The sequence below is a fragment of the Equus przewalskii genome, unplaced genomic scaffold, assembly GCF_037783145.1.
Source record: "Equus przewalskii isolate Varuska unplaced genomic scaffold, EquPr2 contig_12227, whole genome shotgun sequence".
NCBI lineage: Eukaryota > Metazoa > Chordata > Mammalia > Perissodactyla > Equidae > Equus > Equus przewalskii.
Window position 1 is genome coordinate 27,338 of NW_027227010.1, and position 24,315 is coordinate 51,652.

The 24,315-nt window shown below is 41.6% G+C and overlaps 1 protein-coding gene across 1 annotated transcript; it reads left to right on the top strand.

The window, feature by feature from the left end:
* Nucleotides 1-559: 559 nt before the first annotated feature.
* Nucleotides 560-20,851, top strand: LOC103545230 (alcohol dehydrogenase 1-like). The gene is made up of 9 exons (XM_070606748.1): nt 560-938; nt 1,955-2,056; nt 8,974-9,112; nt 10,169-10,256; nt 10,374-10,593; nt 10,765-11,025; nt 11,717-11,852; nt 14,869-15,007; nt 18,564-20,851. Exons 1-9 carry the CDS (start codon nt 897-899, stop codon nt 18,586-18,588), a joined length of 1,152 nt encoding a protein of 383 aa, XP_070462849.1. The 5' UTR covers nt 560-896; the 3' UTR covers nt 18,589-20,851.
* The last annotated feature ends 3,464 nt before the right edge of the window (nt 20,852-24,315 follow it).

Below are 24,315 nucleotides of genomic sequence, written 5' to 3' on the forward strand. Positions count from 1 at the left end.
AGAAAGAGAGAAAGTCTCTTGTTGACACCATTTTCACTCACCACTGTTTCTGTCAACACAATGAATACCTGAGAAAAAGTAAGCAACCAGTATATGTATATTTAAAAACTGAGTGCCAAGGTTGAGAAAGCTTGTTCCAGATGCTTCTGTTCCTCAAACCAGATAACGTGGATTATTGGGTTACCTGAGCCTCTAAATATCCAGTGTTGCATAAAGCAGTTTGAGGTAGGTTCTGGCCTGCCTAGGACAATTCCTTTCTAAACTATCTCTCTAATTTTGTTCCTTCTTTTATGCCCATTCCTTTTCTGCTACCTTTCACCAATCTTCATCATTCTTTCTAAATTTTTCTCTCTTCTCATCATTTTTTAAATCTCTCTTCATTATTCTTCCCCCCAAATCATGACATTTGAAATCAGAAATCTCATTTGAGCTCTAGCTAAAATTAATGTTTATGAAAGTCAGTCTCCTCATTTATAAAGGGTTGATGTGAACAATTAGCCTAGAGGTTGGGTTAAGGATAAGATGAGATTATGAACTTAGACATCACAAACCATAAAGCGCCATATAGATTATAGGAGAGGTTGACAATTTTACTTCATGTGTTTTATTTTACTTTCTAAAACTCCCATTGACTTTCCTTTTTCTTTCAATAATCCTCCTTCCTTTCTCTTCAAATTGTTCTCATCCTCATGCTTCCTCTTGCCACCTCACATCTCCCATCTTCCTTCTCCCTCTCTCCTTCAGTTTTCCTTTCTCCCCTCCCTTCTCCTCCTCCCTCCCTCCCTGATTGGTGTGTGGCAGCTGTGAGTCACTCTGGGTGTGAGAATACTGTGGTACTTAGTCTGAACGGGTGAGAAGAGGCAGAGGAGCTGTCACGTCTGCAGCGGCCAGAGGGAATGATGGAGCAAGCTCAACTCTCCACGGAAATGGCTGGCAAAGTAAGTCACTGTTTGCTCTTTTCTGAAGTGTAGTCCTTTCTATGATCTTAGCAGGTAAGACTTTATTATCCAAGGCCGTGTTGAAGTTGCCATGGGAATATGTGTACCATGCTTTATGCAATGGAAATATTCCTGGTAATTTGTAAGTCAGGGTTTAGGAAATAAGATCACAACTGTGATAAAATAAGAACTATTGTTGTTTAAAGAAACAATCCATCTTTCTGTAAAGTAAAAATATTCTCCTACAAAGTTAAAATCATCCTCCAAAGGCAGCCACCTATTAATATAGGAAAAAATCAGTCAATGAATATCTAAACTTGAACTGCATAGAGATTTAAAAACAAAAATGCAATAAATGAACAAGAGTTATAAGACACAGAAACTACGTACCCAGGTATGATAAAATGTTCCACATGATATTCTCTAAGAATGAATTTGACTAAAGGAGCAAAATTAATATTGTTTCTTTTGTCCTATATCCAAGGTAACATCCATCTTTTGGTATAATTTTCTTTGTGTGATGAATTCTAATCTTCTCCATTTTAAATAAATGATTAATATTAGAAATTATAATGCATAAATTTTGGCTCTATAAACTGAACTTTGCTCCATAGATCATTTGGCCAACATTAACATCTTGTGCCATTTGGAATGCAGAAAAGAAATCCTCTAAGAATAAAGTGCATCACATGCCTGGCATAAAACAACTTTTTAAACCAAGGCTGACTATCTATCTATCTCATAGATGACATGAGCTATGTAGAGAGCTACATATATACATTTCTCTACAGATGGATATCACTGATTTCCTATTACAACATTTTATATTCTCATTCAGATATATATGTGTCTGTGTGCGTGACTGCTTTCAAGGAATGAAGGAGATCATCTGCATTTCAAAGTGAGATCATCAGAGCAACCAGTCAGCATAGTAGAAGTGAATTTAACCGTGTATGTCACCCAATTTTATTTAATAGCAATAAGCCCACTTCATCTTTTTATTATATTTTTAACAGGTTATCACATGCTGGGCAGCCATTGCCTGGACAGCAAATGCTCCCCTGTCCATTGAAGAGGTCGAAGTGGACCCACCAAAGGCTGGAGAGGTTCGAATTAAGGTAAATATAAATGAGACTTTTAGTAGGTGTGGATGTGGATACGTGTGTTTACAATAATTTTACAAATGGCATTTTCTACTTAAAGATAATTAAGATTCCTTCTACTTTATACTTAGATCGATATTACCATATATAATAGTGAGATCATTTCATTTTGTTGAAGTGGCACAAATATGTCTAAAGACTGAAATATTAAATGTTTTAGATACACTGTTGTTTTTAAACACTTCAAAAATCCACAGAGGAAATTATCAACCCATAAACTTCTTGTTTTTTTCACAATTATAAAGTTATTCTGATATGCAGCTATCTGATAGAGCAGGCACTCTATTCCCAGTGGCCATGGCTGAGAAGACAGGGCTCCCTCCCCACCCCCAGCCCCCACCCATAGAGGCTCTACTCCACAGGACTGACCTCGAATACTGGAGCCCAGATCGCCCCCTTCCTTGCCAGCCCTCCCTGGTAGGTTCCACACTGGGAAGGGCAAGATGAGAAGAACTCAGGCTACCATTTGCCCACTCATAGGGCAAAATTGTCACTCGAGAAGAAGCAAGCCAGCCACCATCCTCTCCCACAACTGTGATGTGACAGTGTAGAAGTTCCAATCAGGGAGAAAGGCAAGAAAGGAGGACCATAGATAGCTGCAGCTCTGCTGAGAGGGCTGACTTTATTTGGAAGACAGTGTGGAGGAAGTCATGACTTAAGGCAATGTCAAAAACAATAGAGATCTTAGTGAAAATCAAATAAGACAAGGCCTAAAGCTCCAGGAAACTAGTAGCAGCAAGTTGAGCAGAGAGAACCAGGGAAAGAGACAGTTAAAAGGAGCCGTGCCAAGATCACTTCTGTCCCTGGGGTTCCCAGAGGCGGTGAGCATGCCTTAGGAGCAACCAGAGTAGGCACTTGAGAACTCGAGTCACTGCCTGAACCTGGGGCAGATTGAAGGCATTCCCCAAGATACACACAGACACATCAACAAAGAATAAAAGCCTTGCTAGCTTCAGGGGCTTGAGCACAACCATGGATCAGGCACTAGCAGGCTTGAAGCCACGTTGATCCAAGGACAACTTCTGTGTTTTATTTTATTTAAAAACACACCAATGGAAAAAACTGGTAACCTGAGCATGACGTCAGAGATACTACCTTGGTGGAGAGTAGGGGAGAGGGGCATGGACTTCACAGAATTAGCCTACATGAGCCACTAAATGGACTAACGAGAACAGTGGCATCAACAAGTCCCAGAGGGAAGATTGGATGGAGGGGAGACTAATCAGAATCCAGAGACGCTACAATCTATTCCTAAAATATCCAGCTTTGAACAAAAGATTACAACCTATAAAGAAACAGGACAGTGTGACCTTTAAACAAGAAAGACAGCAGACAATCAAAATGACCTTTGAGGGGCACCAGAGATTGGATTTAGCAAAGCCTTCAAATCAGCTATTGTAAATATGTTCAACGAACTAAAGAAAACCATACTGAAATAGTTAAAAGAAAGCATGATGGCTATGACTCAGCGAAAAAGAGAATATCAATAAAGAAACAGAAATTGAAAAACATGGAGTGGAAAGGTTTAATCAATGAAATGAAAAATGTACTGGAGGTACTCACTGGAGTAGATTTGAAATAATCTACTGGCAGAAGAAGTAATCCGCAAACTTGAAGACAGATCATTAGAGATTACACAACCTGAAGAGCAAAAGTAAAATGAGTGATGAAAACTAAACAGACCCTCACAGACCTGTGGAAATCCACCAAGCATGTCCACAGATGCATAGTGGGTGTCCCAGAAGGAGAAGAGAGAAAAAGAGGCAGAAAAAAATATTGAAAGAGACAGTTGCTGAAAACATTCCGAAATGTGCTGAAAAACATCAATCTACATATCTAAGACCCTCATGAATTCCAAGTAGAATGAACAGAGATGAACACCCAGCCGCATCATAGTGAAAGTCTACATTCAAAGACAAAAGCAAAGAGAAAATCTTGAAATGAGAGAGAGAAAAATGACACGTCACATACAAGGAAACCCCAATAAGACTAACAATGAACATTGGAAACAATGCAGTCCCGAGGGCACTGGGGTGACACAGTCAAAGTGCTTAAGGGAAAAAACTACCAGCCAAAGCTCCAGCAAAACTATCAAAGGGAAGGTGAAGTACATTCCCAGATTTTAAAAGACGGAGATGATATGCTGCGAGCAGACTTGACGTACAAGAAATATTCAAGGAAGTCCTTCAGGCTGAATTGCAGAGTGTAATAATTTTGCTTGTTAAGTGCAAATTTTACTTCATACATGAAATATTTCACTGAATCTAAGTTAAAGATATCCTTAAAATTAACCTTTCTTCTTCTTTTTTAAATTATTATTTGTTTTTAAACTAAAGCACAAATCCAGATAATAAAATATCCATCAGTGGTAGGATTTAATAACAGCCTAAATTCAACCTTTTGTAGATGCTCCACTTTTATTAAAATTCATTTAGTTACTGAAAAAAATTGACATAAAACATTATGATATTATAAAACATTATTATATCTGAATATAACCAAAGGATCAAAGCTCAAACTTTTAGTGGATGAAGGAATATTTAAAAATATCCACTTCAGATGTCAAATACACTTGACAGCCCACTCGTTGGTCATAACTGAACCCACAGGCTGAAATTTTAAAACTGTGGCTACGTGGTTGACAACAAATACATGAGCTATAAGAATCTCCAATTAGACGCTAGTTCACTGCCACCTTTCAACATCATGGCTAAATGTTGTTAGCGGGGATGCTCAGCTGAGATGCTTCTTTCAAGTTCCAAAGAACTGCACTATATCGTGTCCGATCATGACCCCAGTACCATCTGCACTGGGATGTCCCCTCTTGATTCCAAACCTTCGTTATTCCTCATACCACATTTGCAGTCTTTCACTTGGCACTTGCTGAAAATGTGACATTTTATGAACTGGTCCACAGTCAGTTGTTACCCATAGAAAAATTTATTTCCATCTAATACATGCCACAGAAACCTGGCTGCCTGCTTTACCCCTCTAGCAGGGGTAAATCATTTCGTACTCTCTCGCGTCTGAGCTCTTTGTTTCTCTCGTCTCCTTGGCATCTTTCACGGTCATTGACAATGACCGATCCATTTTAAACACACTTTGGTGGAAAATGTCACTTTCTGCCAGAGTCAGGTTTGAAAAAGTTTTTACCATTGACCTTGGCTAGAACACTTTCTGTGTAATGTTATGAAAAGTTCTCAGTAGCAGCATTTAAGGAATTTTATTTCCTTTTCACTTTATTTGTGTTAGATATAGGGAGGCAATATGCTTTTCTTTAAACTTTGTAACAGACTGGGCATCGCCTAAACTAACTAACAAAGTAGTAATATGTTCTGCAAGAATTAAAATGTTTAGAAAGAGGAGCTATTTCTTTCTTCAATCAGCCCTGTCATCTTGTGACCATGTCACAATAGTGAGGGAGACAGACAGATGGCACGTTTCTTCTCACCTTTCTCATGCTTATCATGGCGTGTATTAGCCTGTCTGCTACCAAGATCTGGTGCCCAACACGCTACGGAGAATTGGTCCATAACTGATAAAAATACATAAAATGACCTTCCTGCCAGCAATGCAAGTCTTCTAGTTTGTACGCATCTGACATTTGATATTATCAGTCATTTTACCTTAGTTTTTCTACTGGGAGTGTAGTGATATTGCATTATGATTTAAATTTGCATTTGCCTGATAACTAATGAGTTTGAGCACCTTTCATATGCTATTTGGCCATTTGGATGTGCTTCGTTGTGAAGCAGATGATGTCACTTGCCTATTTGTTTTCTAACAAGTTGTCGCCTTTTTCTTATTGATTTGTTGTTTTTTAACATATATATTCTGCATACAACCCATTCAGTTGATTGTAAGTGTTACAAATACCTTCTTCCAATCTGTGGCTTGCTTTTCCACTCTCTTACTGGCTTATATTTATGAAAGGAATTTCCTAATTTTACAGCAGCCCATTGATACAGCTTTTCCCTAATGGCTAGTGTTGCTCGTGTCCCAATTAAGAAATCATTGCCTGCCCCAAAGTCTTGAAGATCATTTCCTTGCTTTTGTCTAGAATCTTAACTAGTTTTCATTTCACATTGAGATTTATAAATTTAAATCACCCAGGAGTGATTGTATTGTGTTTGTTGTGAGGCAGAGGTCTTGGTGTCATCTTCTTTCTACTTACCCATCAAATTGACCTGCATCATTTGAAAAGTCTGCTCATCTCACTGCACTGCAGTGCCCTCTTTGTCATAAATCAAGTGACCCAGCATGTTTGGATCTCTTTCATGTGTTTTATTCTGCTCCATTGATCTATTGGTCTATTTTTTCTATCCTTGCACCAAAACTAAATGGTCTTATTATGATAGATTTATAATGTCTTGGTATCTTACAGAATTAGTCCCATAGTTTGTTCTTCAACTTTCCTTGACTATCCTGGGCATTTTGCACTATTGCAATGAAATTACTCAGATTATTGTAATTCTTCATCACAAACCTTACCAAAATTGTCAGCAGAATTAGGCCTCGAATCTTCCTCTTCCATCTCAAACCTCACCTTCAGAAATTGCCACAATGGATTGTCAGCCGTGTTCAGATAAAGAATAAAATGGAAGGGCATCATGCTCAACGGGAGATTTCACTGTATAATTCCCTTCTAAAATACAGAATCCATGTTTTGCAATGGAGTGTAGCAGTCGAATTTGTTCATTTTTCAAAGTTAATCAGCAGCACAGAATGGGAGGATTTAGGAGATAATAGCAAGAGGAGAGTTGACATCGTCAGCCAATTGTCGTCCTCTCCATGCAATGCAGTGCTTATCAATTATCAATGCCCCTCCCCCCACCTCTCATTAAATTCTGAGTATAAGCTCAGCCCAAAGAACACCAGCTTTATACACACTGCTTTGTGGCACTGACTGACCCCCTAAGGAACTGTTAATGGGGCTGCTTAATCACTGTCCGTCATACAGCATTCAAGTCTAAAAAGCTTTATGAGGTTTTCTTTTTGATTATGATCTCTTGCTGAATTCCATATCTCATTGAGAATCCCTGGTTAAGAACCCCTACTTCTTGTGTAATTCAAGAAAATAAGAAAATTTTCCCACATAATTATACACCATCAAAATAAACCAGTAAAATTAGAAACTTAACATTGATATATTACGAATATGTTATCATAGACTCAATTCAAGTTTTGCCAATTGACCGAATAACCTCCACTTTCATAAAGGACCCAGCTTAACATCCCACATTGCATTTAGTTTTCATATCAGTTGAGTCTCCAATCTAGAGCCATTCCTCGATCTGTCCTTGGTTATCATGGCCCTGACACTGTTGAAGATTATAGAGCATAGATTCTGTAGAACGTCCCTCTGTTCAGCTGGTTTGCTATTTCCCAGGTAGACCAGGTAATGACTTCTGGCAAGGGTGTCACTGAAGTTTTATCGTTGCGTCCTATCAGTCGATACATGATTTTTATTTATCCATTGCTAGTGTTCTTTTTTCTATGTTGCGCCCAGCTTTTCTACATGTCCTTAGTGGGGAGTCAAATCTGAAAGAGCCTACCTCGCCATGCAGGAAGCTGAACTACCTGTGTATAACTTTTAACTTATACTTGACGACAATCTTACAAGTTAAGTACGATTGTTCTAATTTTACAAATGAGGTACCCAGTGTTAATTTTTTAAACTAGTTAATTGAAATAGGAAAAGAACAGAACATGAAGATCATTCAGAGTACAAAAGATGGGAGAACAGCCTAAAACAGTTTGCAAAACAAAAAGGGTAGAGAGGAGGATGATTTTAGTTAGGGGAGGTGGAACCAGCAACTGTTACTGGACAGCTATATTGGCTCAGAGAACTGGATAAAGGATCGAATACCAATAACCTGGACATGTGATCAGTCTGAGATTTCCTATGGTCAGAACCAAGGTGGAGAGACATGAGCTGCCCAGGACAGCTATTCTGACCAAAAACTTGAGGAAACAGATCAGGAAGACATACACATACATGTCTTCCACCTCCAAAGATCAGAAAGGAATAAAAGAAGTAAGTCAGCGTTCTACTGAACAATCGGACTGGAAAAAGTATCAGAGCTCCAAGGATCGATGTATGCTGAGCGGGAAAAAACATAGTAAGGAAAATATCTAGACGGAACTCGTTAGTGCTTTAAACATGTGCCAAGTGAACGGTGTGGACGTAAGAATAACGTGCGATTTGCCACCAGCTCCATTCAGTTGTGGAATCTCCTCGCATGGAGGAAAGCTGACTGACATTTTCTGCTGGAATCCCTAGGGAAGGAAACCAGTCATAAGCAAGAAAAAGAAAGAAAACTGTGAACCAAGGCACAGTCTTCCAAGAAAGGGCCTCCCCTCCTGTCCTTTGGGATATTAGCTGGAAGTCATGAACTAGTGTGCCAGGATAAGGACAGGGAACTAGACCTGAAAACACTTCTGTTTTGGCTTCTTCTTTTGGGGGTGCAGGGAAGCAGGGGCGATGCAGGGGGAGAAGCATGAGTTTGGCGTTACCCAGGGGTTCCCTATATTTAAGAACAGGTATCAAAACAGACCATAAAGTTTGAGTTGTTTGCCTTATCACATCCCACAGAACACACAGCTCTCCTTGGCTAAAAGCTAGAGGATGCTTCACTGCTGTTTGTGATGTTAAAGAGACCTAGGGAAAATTATAAAGACAGAGGCAAACTATGTGTTTTGGTCCTTTTTCTGAAACAGCTGTACTACATGGGCACAATCAATAACGTGTTGAATTTATAGCCCAGGCCTTCAAGAACATGCTCTGCCTCCAGACTTGGAAATACTGCGTTCGTCAGAAAGATCTAATTTATGACAGGGCATTTATCTCCAATCATTTAATCACCTTTCAGATTCTGTCTTCTGGGCTCTGTGGTACAGATCTGCACATCCTAGAAGGCAAACTCAGAGTTCCTTTTCCTATGATTTTGGGCCATGAGGGAGCTGGAATCGTTGAGAGTACTGGAGACGGTGTAACTAGCGTGAAAGCAGGTAGGTCGCTGGCCAAGATCTGTACCAACCCAGTAAATTCTTTCCTAACTCACTCCTAACATTTCCCCAAAACCACCACAAAGATCGCCAAACTCATCACACATAGACAAAAAACTGTAAATGCAGTCACACACCAGATATAAAAAATGAGGTAGACTAAGATGCAGAAGCTTCCAGTTTTGTGTTTGACTGAAAGGACTCACAGAAAAAGAATCTTCTAGTCTACCTTTCCCAAATAGAACTAAACATTGCAAATCTATACAATATATTGGAATATCCTGAGATTAAAAGTATGTACGGTTAAGAGCGTTTCTTCCACACATACGCACACGCACACCCACGCACGCTAGTCACAAACACACGTACTAACCATTTAAATTGTCTGAAGTAGGCATCATCTATAATAAAGTTTCCTCCAGAATTTGTAGTTATGTCTTCCACATTGGATATAATTCATGTTTCAAACACTTTGCAAGATGCTTTACAAGATCACACATTATTCTAACAACAAACATATGTCATAGATATTTTATGCCCATTTATGTATGAGAAAATAGAAACTGGCAAATTAATTCCTATTCAGCTGGTTTAACTACTTAATGGAAAGCTAGGATTAAAACACAGGCTTCCTTACCTCAAATTCGGGGCTCTTAATCAATGATATAATATCTTATCATGAGTATTAATTCTCCCACTAACACTAGGGTATTAATTCATTTTTTCAACAAATGTTTATTAAGCACGTGTCAGGTGAAACACTGCTAGGCTCCTGGCATAGAACACTAGCCAATATAGACAAGCCTCATGCCACAGATATTGCTCTCATTCTCCGACTGAGCTCTCTATTATTTTGTATTTTGAAGATGCACTTGCATTAAAATGGATTTGTTTCCATTCCAAAGTGAAATGATGATTAACTTCCAAAGATAGGAACTATCATTAGAGCGAATTGCTAACACCTACTACAAACAAGGTCCTGTCAATAAATATGGTGTTTCTTGCACTCCATCCCTACACCCAAGCTGGTCATCACTTTCTTTGTTCTTCTTTCCTCAGGAGACAAAGTCTTAATGTTCCCTCTTCCGGAGTGCAGAGAATGCAGCTCCTGCTTACACCCCAAGGGCAACTTGTGCTTGAAAGAAAAGTTAGTTGCACTTTCTTTGACCTCCTTTCACCCAATTTGGTTTCACTGGTACAGGTATTGACTGGGAGCTAAAATCCTGTATTTCTCTTCTTGTCACTTTCTGTATCTGTGAAATAGTGTTCTTTCTCCAACTGGATTAATGTTAGATGGAACCAGCAGATTCACCTGCAGAGGAAAGAAGATTTATCACCTTAGTGGCACCAGCACGTTCACTGAATACACTGTTGTGCATGAGATTTCAGTGGGGAAAATCGATGCTGCTGCTCCTATGGATAAAGTCTGTATCATGAGCTGTGAGGTGCCTACAGGCTTTGGAGCTGTGTTCAACACCGCAAAGGTGGGCATGCACTCTCGTGCTGTTTTTCTGTGGCTCTATCCACATTCTGGGAGCCATGTGGTCAGAGAGCTTCTCCCGTCAGAGAGGAAACAAAGTGGCCTTTTTCCTTCCTATTAACACAGGAGCATCAGCTCTGGACGACTCATGGAAGTTTATGTTGTGGATTTGCAGGTCACCCCCGGCTCCACCTGTGTGGTCTTTGGACTTGGAGGAATCGGCTCGGCCGTCGTCATGGCCTGCAAAGCCTCTGGTGCCTCTAGGATCATCGGGGTTGACATCAATGAGGAGAAATTTCCCCGGGCAAGAGCGCTGGGCGTCACTGACTGTCTCAACCCTCAGAAGCTCAAGAAGCCCGTCCAGCAGGTGGTGGTGGAAATGACGGGCTTTGGTGTCGACTTTGCCTTTGAGGCCGTGGGACTCATCGATACCATGGTATGTGGGCTTGGGGCACGGTGAAGGGGAGCTGCCTGTCAACATGTGGGGACACCTTAAATTAACTTCATGAAGACACAAAATTATTGTCATTTTAACTGGTCTTTATTTATTTATTTATTTATTTCATTTTTACTTTTTTGAGAAAGATAAGCCCTGAGCTAACAGCTTGCAATCCTCCTCTTTTTGCTGAGGAAGACTGACCCTGAGCTACCATCCATGCCCATCTTCCTCTACTTTATATCTGTGACGCCTACCACAGCATGGCTTGCCAAGTGGTAACGAATTCACACCCGGGATCCAAACCCGGGATCCAAACCAGCGAACCCCGGGCCACCAAAGTGGAATGTGCAAATTTAACCACTGTGCCATCTGGGCCACAACTTAACTGGTATTTTTGAGCACATCTTACATGCCTTGTACTGTGCGGAAGTATTTACATACTTTTTCGCATTTAATCTTCACATCATTTTATGAAATAAGTACTAATCCTCATTTTCAATATTGAAAATCTCAGTTGTCATTAAGTTAAAGCAGCTTGCCTAAGATCTCACAGGGGGATATCGCATACTATGCTATTCCATGTTATTTCTCCCATGTAGCTACCCATAAAAGTATGTTTTAAGCTTGTGAGTCAGAAGAAGTGTGATTTGGGGTGCTGAGATTCTCCTCAGTCTCTTTCTGAAATTAGGTCGCGTCTCTGGAGTCCTGCCATCTGAGCTACGGGGTGTGCGTGATTATTGGAGCAGCACCTTCCGAGTCACAACTCTCCTTTGACCCAATGCTGATTCTCGCTGGGAGAACCCTGAAAGGCGGCATTCTGGGAAGTAGGTCTTTGATTCCACATGGCCTCTGCCAGAAACCCGACCACCTGCATTCTGTTTGGCAAGAAATGGAGTGGGGAAAAGCTAGGAAAAACAGTCATCTGTGAAAGGAAATAGAAGACAATGTGTGAAACACAAAAGCACACCTTTACCTTCCCTATAGGTGTTTACTACCTGTGCGACCAAAAATAGACTAATATTTTGCCATTGTTAGTAAGATGCAGAAGAGCCACATTTCAGGGTGCTCGCTGGCAACTGGATCTTCATAATTGGTGAGGAGTCATCTCACATCCCTGGGTCATTCCCCAGCACAAGATAGGACTGGAAGAAGTTCTCACTGTATTGACCCTCAATTCTCGCCTTAACAATCAGACTAATTTGCTATCTAAGAACAAAACAGACCACTCTAATGTGGTCTGCTATTTGAATCTCTCTTTCCCAAACCACACCCCCAAATTCTTCTCTCACCACACCTCAACCCACTCTCAGTATGCTTCCAGATCAGCACTGTCCAAGAGAATTTTCTGTGATGATGAAAATGTTCTATAGCTGTGTTATCCAGCTCAGTAGCCATAAGCCATATGTAGCTATTGAACACCTGACGTATGCCTAGTGCAACTGGAAAACTGACTTTTTAATTAGATTTAATTTTAATTAATTTAAATTTAAATACTCAAATATTTTAAATTTATTTAAAGTATTTATCTAAATAGCCACTCTATTAGACAGCACAGTTGACTTTTGCTAGAATGCTCAGATCACATTAATTTGAGGGGGGCATGGAGCTTAAAAACATGAGTTTTGCTGTTAGATCACTTACTAGATGTGCGACCTTAGCAAGTTATTTAAACTTGTTAATCACCATCCCATCATCTGAAAAATAGGGTAGATAATAGTTCCTTTCTTATTTAATATACTGTGAGCTAAACGAGAAAATGCAAGTAAAGCCCTGGAAAAATAAACTGACACATATTAGCCACAAAATTAACATTGAGTTCTAGCAGTAACAACAACGATTAAGAGCAGTTTATTGGCCCAGACAAAAGATGAGGAGGAAGGCACGTGTATTGCAAATGGTACTGGAGGATTTTTTGCTGGTTTAAAATATCTGGGTGCTCCTTCCTTTCTTCACTGGTGCCGCTTTGCATGAGTTGACCGAATGTAAATAAAATCAGATTAGTGCATGGATGTCAAATACTAGAGAAAATTTTGCCCTGGACCAACCTCCCATTATAAATTTTTCTTTTTTTCTAGAAAATCTAGATGTCTGAATTTTCCAATTTGAATAAAAGCTCAATTTAAAAATTGAACTATTTCAAGGTGCTTAGGCTGCTGCTTGGAATGAGTAAGCGTAATTGACACTGATATTTCTGCTCAGTGCCAGCCATCCTTGGCTTCGATGGAGGAATTTATTCACATTTTCTAATACTCTTCATCGTGCGTCTGTCATGTCTCCTTCCTCCCTCACTATATGCAAACAGACTGAGGAAAATCACCCTTAACAAAACTCTCATTCTGGATGGAAAAATCTGTGATGGTTTTTCCCTCTCATTCACTTCCTTGCAGAAAAGATTTTATGTTACTCAAAATCCTGCATACCAATGACGTAATACCCAGGTCTTTTACTATGAATTGTACTATTAGGCAACCTAAAATATTTGTAGCCAGGGCTCTGATAAAGAGTACCATCTCTTTAAAACGCAATTCAAACTTCTTTTCTTACCATATCTTAAGATTTCATAATAGCCTTAAATGCAATTTTACATGGCATTTATAAAGAACATCACGTTATAGAAACAGAAGTCTGCTGGGAATATAAAGACCTGGGTTCTAGCTTCAGCTTTGCCACATTCTGGGTGTGCATCGGTGTTTTAAAATATACTCAGGATTTGATTTATCAGATTTTGTAAAATGACAGACCCAGAGACAACTGCCTTGAAAGGAGAGTTTATTAATCATAGTTCCCAGGTGGAGGGGGCATGCCACGCCATGCAGGACCAAATGGGGAAGACCCAGGGTCAGTCGGGGGGCAGAAAGAGCTAGGAGAAAACATGGGCCAGAGACTTTGCTGTGGTTTTCCTGAAAAGGAACAGCCAAGGCAGGCTAGGCAAGCCAAGCGAGCTTCAGCAGGGTCTGGGCTGTAGGGTTGGCCCCCAGTTGTTGGGGAACTGACCTGCGGTGATTTAGGGCAGGAGATAGTGTCCCAGACTGTTGGTGCCTGAGAAAAGGAGGGTGATGGGGATTTGTTGGTTTGCATATCAAAGGCGCACTGAAGCAAGCTGTTTGCTATGTCCAGAACTTAGCTAGCCCTGGGAGGGCCAGTCCCTCCCCAGGTCCACAAGGCCTGAGATACCAAAGCATCATAAACTACAGAAAATGAAAGACACAAGAAATACAATCAGTGATAAATACTTAACCTCTCTAAAGCTCAGTCCCCTCAGAGTTAGAGACATGGGGGAAATAAGGCCTGTGTCTGCCTTGCTCACGGTGATCAAATCGTCAGTGGGATCCAGGCAGCTTGCCACCAGCATCTTCAGCAACTATTGTGCTGCACTTACTCTCCAAAACACTGCTAAAGAGGTAGAGATACCTATCTCTGAGTTTGAAGTGCTAGGTTTCTGAAGATCTATCTAGAGCCTCAGGTGGAGGGAGAACGTGGTAACTCAAATCAAGCCAGATGGAGGATAAGCGGTTATAGGAAATCATCAGTGTCTGAAGGCAATGGAAAGCTGCAGCTGTCGGTCCGTGATCACGACAGCGCTGGGTCCACTCCACAGTCCACTGCAGCCTACAGAGGCTCCTCCGCGATACTAGGTAATCTCAGCACTCCTGAGCGGGATCTGGGTTCTGCCATGGAACCAGTTCCCTTGCTCTGATGATCAGGAAAAGGGTCAAGAGGTAAATAGTTTACTCTCGCCCATGAATGCTTTTGCCAGTTTTATACCTAAATAGTGCCTTTGATTCTTTCGTTAGTTTTGATTTTTTCAGTTCTCATTATTGTTGACCTTTCCTCCTACAGAGTATAAAACCAGAGACTCCATTCCCAAACTGGTGACTGACTACCTGCAAAAAAAAATCAACATAGACCCACTCATAACACATAAGTTGCCTTTTGAAAGGATCAATGAGGCATTTGAATTGCTCCAAGGTGGAAAATGGTGAGTATTTGTGTGGGTGGGGTGTGTGTGTAAGATGTATCTGTGTGAGATATCTGAGATGTGTGACTCTTACATCCAAAATCTTATGAAGAATGAGTTTTCAGACCAAGTCAAAAGAGGGTGGTTGTGGGAAACAGTTCAGAGAAAGACAACAAAAGAGCTTTAAGTCAGTTGTGAGGAGCCCTCAGCCCTTTATTCAGTCAGTGTGTGACCTAAAATGGCTACCTTTGCCCAGGTCACTGTCCTCATCTATAAAATGGGGATAATGCTGTCTCCTCTCTTGAGAGACCACTATTAAGATCAAATGTGAAAATAAAAAGGAAAGACCAATAAAGAAAGAGTAGTACAAAAATACATTATAATAAAATTTTCGTTTTTTGCTTATGACCAAAAAATTAAATTACAACTTAATTAGCAACCTGGGATGACTAATACAACTTTGAAATGAGCTAACTTCCACCAGAAAATTATTTATTTATTTACAAGATACAATTTGTGCTGCTTTTTATTTTCAATCAACAGCTTACCATTGGATATTTCACAAGTATTTCTAGTCACCAAACATTCATTAAGTGACTAATGGCAACACTGTGCTGGTCTCACTGCAGAAACAGAATTGAATGTAAACACTGTCTTCAGGTCACTCGTGGTCCTGGACTGGAGAGTAAGGCACTGCATACATAGGTAACCCCAATTTAGGGCTGACTATGATGTCTGGTCAGAAGAGCCCAGACTCCGCCTGCAAGGCCTGGAGAGCTCCTTTCTCACTGGGAGGTGGGGAAGCCTCAGAGGGGCCACCCCTGAGCTGGGCCTGGGAGCTGATAGAGCTGCGACCTGACGTCTGGGGAACAGGCGCCGTAGAATTGGGAACAGTGTACAAGAGCCCATAGAAGACAGAACAAAACTTGCCTGTAGTGAGCAGCAAACCATCCAGTCTGCAAGGACCCAATTGTGTTTCCAGAGGGCAGTGAATGTAAAGTCCTGATCGCAGAATGGTTTCTGTGGAAACAAGTAAGAGTGCGAGGAGGCTGAATCTAAAGAACACTGAGTTTCCCTAGGATATTATCTTGCCTTTCCTGGGCCTCCCTCTGCGACATTGCTATGAGGTCCCACCCAGTAGGGACTGACAGGAATCAACAGCACCTTGGTTGAAGTTATTGACGTGCGCTGAGTAGACTGAGTGAAATCAGTCGAGTTCCAAACCACCTGAAAAACACACATGTTGGGTTGTTTGACCTTGAAGCTGCTTTGCAGCTCTGTGATGACAGCTGTGCTTCTATGTATTTGGAGTTCGGAGCTGAGGAGAGTAGGATTATGGGTTCTAGAGCGCTGTGACCCAAGCAGATTTATAGCGAGAGAGTATTGAAATCTGTTGACCACTAGCCCTGGAAAAACAAGAGACAGTCCCCACATTACTGACAGTGGACTAGAAGCTTCACCTTCATAGGAAAAGGAAAAGCATGCTGAGGGTTTAGCAAAATTGCAGGATTGTTCTCCATTTGCAGCATGAAGTTCACACAGTGTTTCATACAATGGTGTATGTGAGAAAATCTAAACTGAAAGCTGGAGAACACATAGATTGTCAAGCATTTTTAACTTAGTATTCTCAAAAAAATTAAAGACCAAGGTCACCAAAATTGTGGGGGAAAATGCAAAAGGTGGATCTAATTTCCTGAGGAGATGAGATAGGCACGGGTGCTAACTGGATGGCGAGCTAGCATTTATTTATCGGATGGCCACTTTTGCAGAGTGCACAAGCACGTCAAAAGATCAGAAAAGCTGCCATTTCTGCCCTTCACGTTAACTATGACTAACAGGTGGAGACTGCAAATAAACCCCAGATCTTAATTTACAATCATCATCTTCCTTATCTTGAAACCAATTTCACAACTTGACCCTGAAAGAAGGCAGTTTGCTCCAGCTTATACACAAAGTCCTCAAGCAATCTTGCTGACTTGGACCATCAGGCAATGTTACTTCTCTTTATATTTATTTTATTGGAATTGGCTCAATAATTATCGATGATTTGGGAACATTAGGCTTTGGCACCAATGGTAAATATATTAACTTGAGCCTTTGTAATATTTACAGTGTATGTGGTAATAGAACATAACAGGGGGCAATGAACCTGAGATAGTCTTTCCTGAGGAAAAAAATGCAGACCAAGCCTCTGGGTTTTACACAAAGATCCCTGGGCTGGATGATTATTAACCCTCCCCGCCCACCAGCAGGGGCCATTTGTAGACACCTTTCTGCAGAGGGACCTGTTGAACTTACCTTTTATAGGGTAGGAGCAGTTGTGACCTCTGAGGTCATTTGCCTGTCACCTTCGCTTTATGAGGAAGAAAATCAAGACCCAGGGCCATGCAGTGCAGTGACCACCAGGATCACATCGCCAGTGTCCAGCTGAGCAAATTCTCCTGCACTCTTACTGCTCTTTCTCTACATCTTCCATGCTCCTCTCACGTCTTGTCATTGCACCCTTGCACACAATCCGTCAACCACACTGAGCTTCCTCCAGTCTTCCCCCAGTCCCTGCCCCTCAAAGGATGGCACAGGCTCCCTTGTCTCTGAGCCTGCGCACACCTATTTCCTTGTCCCGGAACCCATCTGTGCCCAAAGCCCACCCCCTCCACACTCCACGTTCCTTAGCTCTCAGCCATGGTCCAAATCACAGTTTAGCAAGGCCTCCGAGCTCCCTGAAATCGGGGTGACATATATTTCCTCTCTGCTCCCATTGCACCTGCTGCTTCCCCCGTTATGACATGGCCAACACTGTAATGTACCTATCTGATTAGTGATTTGCTTGCAACATTAGACTGTGGGTTTTTTGAATATCACATTCACCATCACTACCCCAGCATCAAGCACAATACCTGAAACATGGGAGTTGCGAAGTAACACAATTTTGTTGAATGAATGAATAAATAAGAACAAGAATTAATGAGCCAAGGGCCCTAACACAAACGCGTTCAGAGCAGAGGAATTAGAATACTGCGCACATCTGGGGAGGCTGTCAATGTACAATGTGCAATGCCTATTATTCTTCCTAACAGAGAACTCTTTCACAGCTATTGAAAGTGCAGGTGTAGCATCACAGCAGATGAGGAACAAAACTAGGAAAACGCCATTTGAAGTCAAATACTGGGATGGTCCCCAGGCAGCCACTCACCACGAGAAAACAGAGAGAGGCTAGGGGAGTCCCCCTTTCCCACCAGCACAGCTCATGGCCCGAGGAAGGGCGATTAGAAGTCATGGAGTGAGGGGACTCTAACTGTGGACCCAAATGAGATGGCTGCTCAGGGCTCACAAGCTGTATTCCCTTATGTTTGCCTCCCTTACCCAAATCAGACCCCAGGTTGCCAGTTACCCACGAGCTTGATTCAGGAGACGTTCTCTGGTGTCTGTGGGGGAAACAGGGAGATAAATGTAGAGATAACAAATGGGCATGGGTAGACAATTTGTCTTTTAAAATACTCACACTGTGATTATTTTGTCCTACCCCTATTTATGCAAGCAAGTCAGTCATTTCCATGTTTGATTTCTTGTGTTTCAGCATCCGCTGCGTCCTCTCGTTTTGAGATCCCAGATAGTAAAAATGGAGCATGAACATGCACAGCAGCGCTCTTTTCTGCCTTTTTCAACACTTTGATGACTAATTTGCAACATGTCGAACCCAAGATTGGAAAGAGGGCCCTTCTGGAATTTTAGAAATGGAACAAGTATAATAAAATAAACTACTTGGAAACTGATGCTTACATTTCAGCCAAACGCTTGAAGAGAACAATGAAGAATTAGTGATGAAAAGGGTTTTCTATCCATGCTAATGATCTGATTTCACTTCATAGTTGTTATATTATGAAGAAGCCTCAACGGACAGCTTGTAATTTTTGAAAGCCTATTTTCAGTATGGAATCCTTCTCCAGTGTTCTACACGTGGCTGAGTTGTCCTGTTATGGAAAGAACTTCTACCCATAGTCTGCCTTCATGGGCAAGTAGTGGGAAGAAAGGTAACTAACTCTTTGAGTGTGAGCTTGACATACATTGGGCCATATTTTCCTAGCTGGACGATGGAAGGGTTGATAACTATGCTTCAAAAGTGGTAAAACTCCATGGCACTCAATCTTACCTGCCTTTCTCAAACAAAAACAAATCTTTCCATTTCTTCTCAATATGCTGTTCTCAGGTGGTGGGCCTGCAGTTTTGGGGACGGAGCTGAGCCATTGGTCATTCCCTTTCTCTACTCCATTTCCCCAGCCTGTGATTGAATAGTTAAATCTGGCCACTGATTACGAATGAAATTTGGTGCCAAATGGCTGCGGTTTTGCTGTGTCAATTCCATCAAGCAGAACCATGGGATAAACAGAGGGTAGCTGGCAGGACTCAGGCAAAAAATTGCCACTCAAATTCTTTAATGATAGCAGAGTCACAAAAATTATAAAGAATTGATTGTTGGCTCTACACTTTGGCTATATCATTGGCTAGATTATATGAAAGACATTCCTGGTAGGAAATCCCAAGAAATGTAAAATAATATGCAACAAACATCCCCTCAAATCCATGTTTGACCTAAAAGGGGGGGGGGGCGGTGCTCCAGGGGAGCAGGAAGGCAAATTAGCAATGAGCAGTGAAGTTGCATCTGACCTCATGGCTTTTACTGATCCAAGAACCTGTGAGGTGGGGTAATAAGGGCAAAGCAAGGAACATGCAGCCTTGGCGCTGGCTCAATGTGGGGAGCTGGAATGGAAACTCATGCACACCCCACATCTTCCAAGGGCTATGTCCTCAAATAAACCAGAGGGGTTAGTAAATATTCCACCCATGGCAAAAGGAAACAACAGGGACTATTTTTTTTTAATAGCCTTAGAAAGGGAAAATTCTCGTATCATATTTTGTGAAAATGTTCCCGCGCCCTGGGTTCTTGTCCCCCAGGATAGAAATCAAGAGACACAACAAACGGGAGTAGACAAGTAAAAGTTTATTGGCTTCTGCACAAGCGAGGCACAAGGGGGCCTGTGTGGAAAGGAACAGGGCAGGTGACCCGGTCCTTAGGGAGCAGGATTGTGGGGCTTTTATTAGGCAAAGGCTGGGCAGGAGTGCCTTGTCACAGCATGTAGAGGTGGGATTGTGCTTGTGTCTGCGCTGTTGTTCGACATGCCACCTCCTGCGTCGCATGCATCATTAGCAGGCCAGCTCTCCCTCCCTGGGTGTGACCTCTACTATGCTCATGGGGCTAGGGTCGCCTTCAGGGGACTCCTGGGTGCTCGGGCTCATGTGTTGGGCAGGAAAGTCCCGAGGCTGCAGAATGTGGATCTTGGTGGCCTCCATCTGATTCCCCCAGCTTGCAGATGGGTTAGGGGCCTTATCTTGTGAGGCCAGGGTCTTGCAGATGACCCTGTCTCCTTAGGCTGGTTCCTGCCTCAAAAATATATGTGCCCTCAGATGAATTCAATTGGAATTTATTCTAACTGATTGGTAGGTGGAAACCCCAAGCCAGGAAATTTTATTGTAATGGTTCTAAGTAGGTCACATTCTAGGTCACCTGACTAAAAATATATTTTGAGATTGTGAATCAGAAGTTCAATCAATTCAAAACAAGTCATGAAAGGACAAAATGAAAAGGGGTAGAAAAGGCAGAATGAAAAGAAAGTAAGGAAATATATCAAGACTTCTAAAAACATCAGCATTCAAAATAACGTGAATGGATTAAACTCCCTAGTACAAAAGAGAACTGCAAATAAATGTTAGACTCTAATAAGCAGGTTTATTGTTAGTAGTAACATGGATAATATGATCTTTAATATTTAATAATTATAATATTAAATGATAATATAAGTAAGTAAATATATCAAGTTTGTTTTAAATCAAGTGTTTGGCCGTAAAACAGATACAGGTACAAAGGGAGCCTGGCAGAATTGTTGTGGCTGAAATGCTCACAGACCAAGAAGACCATGGCAAGACGACTAGGAGCCAGCAGAATGTTGCTCCCACTGGTCAAATTTAGGACAATTCAAGCATCAAAAGAATAATATCTTTCATTGATGATGACACATTGAATTTTTAAAGATGGTTTCATAGAGGACTTCCACCATGGGAAGACGGAATAGACATGTTCATTAGTCCTTGCATTAAGTACAATAAAAAATCCTGGACGTCATACATAAAACAAACCTAAGAAGACTCAGAAAGCTGGAGAGAAGAAGGCAGAAAGGTAGAGACCTGAGATCCGAGGCAGCATATGGGTGTGAGCTCCTTGGGTCCTCCTTATGCCTCACGTATCCCAGACTTGGAGCTGAAGAAGCCAGAAACCTTGAAACGCCCACGGGCGCAGATGAGAAGAGGCCCCAACCAAAGCCTCATCTCTCGAGCCAGAGAGTTAGGGAGGGGCAGCCTGGCAGGACACAGATCTCTTAGACAATAACCGCTCTAACCCCACCAAACGCCATGGAGAACCGTGGCCCCAGCCACACCCGTGAGGCAAAGTCTCAGCAGGGAGCTTAGGTATCCACCTTCAGACTGTAAAGAGGCCCCAGACCCCCACCCACCCACCAGGTGCTGTCAAAGAAGGCAAAGGAAAGATCCGGGAATTTCAACCCTTGTTTTGGCTAGTGCCATCAACTCCTTAGTGACCCTGGGGACAAGAGAGCAGGACCCTGCCCAGGCTTCTTGCACCATCCTCTCATCTCCTGGGCCTGTATTAGACGATGCTCTGCTATTCATTCATAGGGTTTTCACCACCAATTTTTTTGGAAGTGGGTGGCCAGGTCCTTCTTCCTAGTCTGTCTGGGTCTGGAAGCTCCACAGAAACCTGTCCACCCTGGTAGTATTTGAAATACTGGTGGCATAGCTTTCAGCATCACAGCAACACAGCCACCACAGGATGACAACCAACAGGTGGGTGGTGTGGTTTCCTGACAGGAAGTGAACCTGGGCCATGGTGGTGAGAGTCCTAAATCTTAACCACTGGACCAACACGGCTGGCCATTTCAACCCTACCTTGTGGTCTCTCAATAATATATATTGCTACAATATATTATCTAAAATGTCGAGTTACAAATGAGAAAACTCACAAGAAATGAAAGAAACACGCATTCTGATCCATATACCAGAGAAAAAGCAAGCAAAAGAAACTGCCTGTGAGCATGACCAGGTGTCAGATTTACCAGCCTTTAAAATGCCATTATACGTGTTTTCAGAGAACTAAAGGAAAGCATGACTAAAGAATTAAAGGAAGACGTGATGATGATGTCTCATCAATAGAGAAATCATTGAAAAGATGGAAGTTATTTAAAGAGAAGAAGGAGGAGGAGGACCAAATGGAAGTTCTGGGGTTAAAAAGTACAAAAACTGGAAAAAAGTTTCTTGAGAGGGGCTCAACAATGAACTTGAACTGGCAGAAGAAAGAATCAGCCAATATAAAGACAGATCCATACATTATGCAACTTGACCAAGAGAGAATAAAAGGGAATAAGGAACAACGGACAGAGCCTCAGAGAAACGTGGGACACCATTAAATAGAACAACATATGTGTAACAGAGTGCCAAAAGGAGAGGTAAGGTAAGAAGCAGGAAAAAATATTTTAAGCAATAAAGGCTGAAAAATTACCAAACATACGGCATAGAGCATCATATCAATCTACAGCGATACAAAAATGTTTTTCTTTGTATCCTAATTCTATAAGCTTTTTTCTACTTTTGAAATTTTTTTATTTTTGCTTTTTAAACGTTTTTGTTAAAAACTAAGACACATTAGCCTAGGCCTATGCAAGGTCAGGATCATCAATACCACTGTCCTCCACCACCACATCTTGTCCCCCTGGAAGTTCTTCAAAGGCAATAACACGCATGGAGCCGTCATCCTCTACGTGACAATGCCTTCTTCTGGAACACCTCCTGAAGGACCTGCCTGGAGGCTCTTCTGGAGGAGGCATCACGCTTTTCAGAAACATGTCCATGGCGGTTTGCTTGATTTGTCTTTTTTCCTCTTAGATTTGCTTGAAAGAAGATAATGCACCTTGAACATTCCTCTCTATTAATGGAAAGCTTTTGGTTTTGGGATCCACATTTTCAAACGTTTTAAGGAGCTTGTTGAGGTCTGCAAAAGCTTCTGCTAAACTCTTTAGTGTGAATTTTCCAGAGGGTTCTTCTTTTTCTTCCCCTCCAGTTTCCTTTTCTCTTGCCTCTTCTTCACCTACGCATTCTGTTCCAATTCTAATAACTGCTCATTAGTCAATTACTCAGGAATCACATCGAGGAGTTCCTCAATATCATCCTCATTCACATCCAGGTTAAAGTTGTTTGCCATCTCAACCATAGCTTTGTAGATTTCTGCAACCTCTTCATCCTTGGGAAATCCTTGGAAGTCATGGACAAACCTCTTGAGTGTCTTCCTCCAGATACTATTAGTACACTTCTTGGTGACATCACCCTAAGCCCAAGCAAGCTAATTGATGGAGTCGTAGATGTTGTAATCCTTCCAGAATGGCATCAGTGTCTTCGAGATTAAATCAAGCACAAGAGAAAATGATGCCATCAAGAGACACGGTAAACACGAGATGGCACATGGAAAGATGTTCAACATCACTAATTATTAGGGAAATGCAAATGAAAACCACAATGAGGGGCTGGCCCCGTGGCTGAGTCGTTAAGTTCGCGCGCTCCGCTGCAGGCGGCCCAGTGTTTCGTTGGTTCGAATCCTGGGCGCGGACATGGCACTGCTCATTGAACTACGCTGAGGCAGCGTCCCACATGCCACAACTAGAAGGACCCACAACGAAGAATATACAACTATGTACCGAGGGGCTCTGGGGATAAAAAGGAAAAATAAAATCTTTAAAAAAAAAAAACACACAATAAGATATCACCTCCCACCTGTCAGAAGGGCTATTTTTAAACAGACAAGAAACAACCAGTGTCATAGAGTATGTGGAGAAAAGAGAACCCTCATACACTTCTGGTGGGAATGTAAATTGGTGCAGCCACTATGGAAAACAGTATAGAGATCCTTCAAAATATTAAAAAGAGAACTACCATGTGATCCAGCTTTTCCACTTCTGGGTATTTATCCGAGTACATGAAAACACTAATTTGAAAAGATATCTACACTTTAATGTTCACTGGAGCATTACTGACAATAACGAAGACTTGGAACCAACCCAAGTGCCCATCAACAGAAGAATGGATGAAGAAGAGGTGGTATATATATACACAATGGAATACTACTCAGTCATAAAAAAGAGGAAATCTTTCCATTTGCAACAACATGGATGGAGCTTGAAGGTACTATGCTAAGCAAAATAAATCAGATG

Excerpts from the sequence above, each read along its gene's own strand:
- LOC103545230 (XM_070606748.1), top strand. The coding sequence starts at position 897 with ATGATGGAGCAAGCTCAACTCTCCACGGAAATGGCTGGCAAA. Across the intron at positions 939-1,954 it reads CCACGGAAATGGCTGGCAAA|GTTATCACATGCTGGGCAGC; the intron begins GTAAGTCACTGT and ends TATTTTTAACAG. Across the intron at positions 11,026-11,716 it reads TGGGACTCATCGATACCATG|GTCGCGTCTCTGGAGTCCTG; the intron begins GTATGTGGGCTT and ends TTCTGAAATTAG.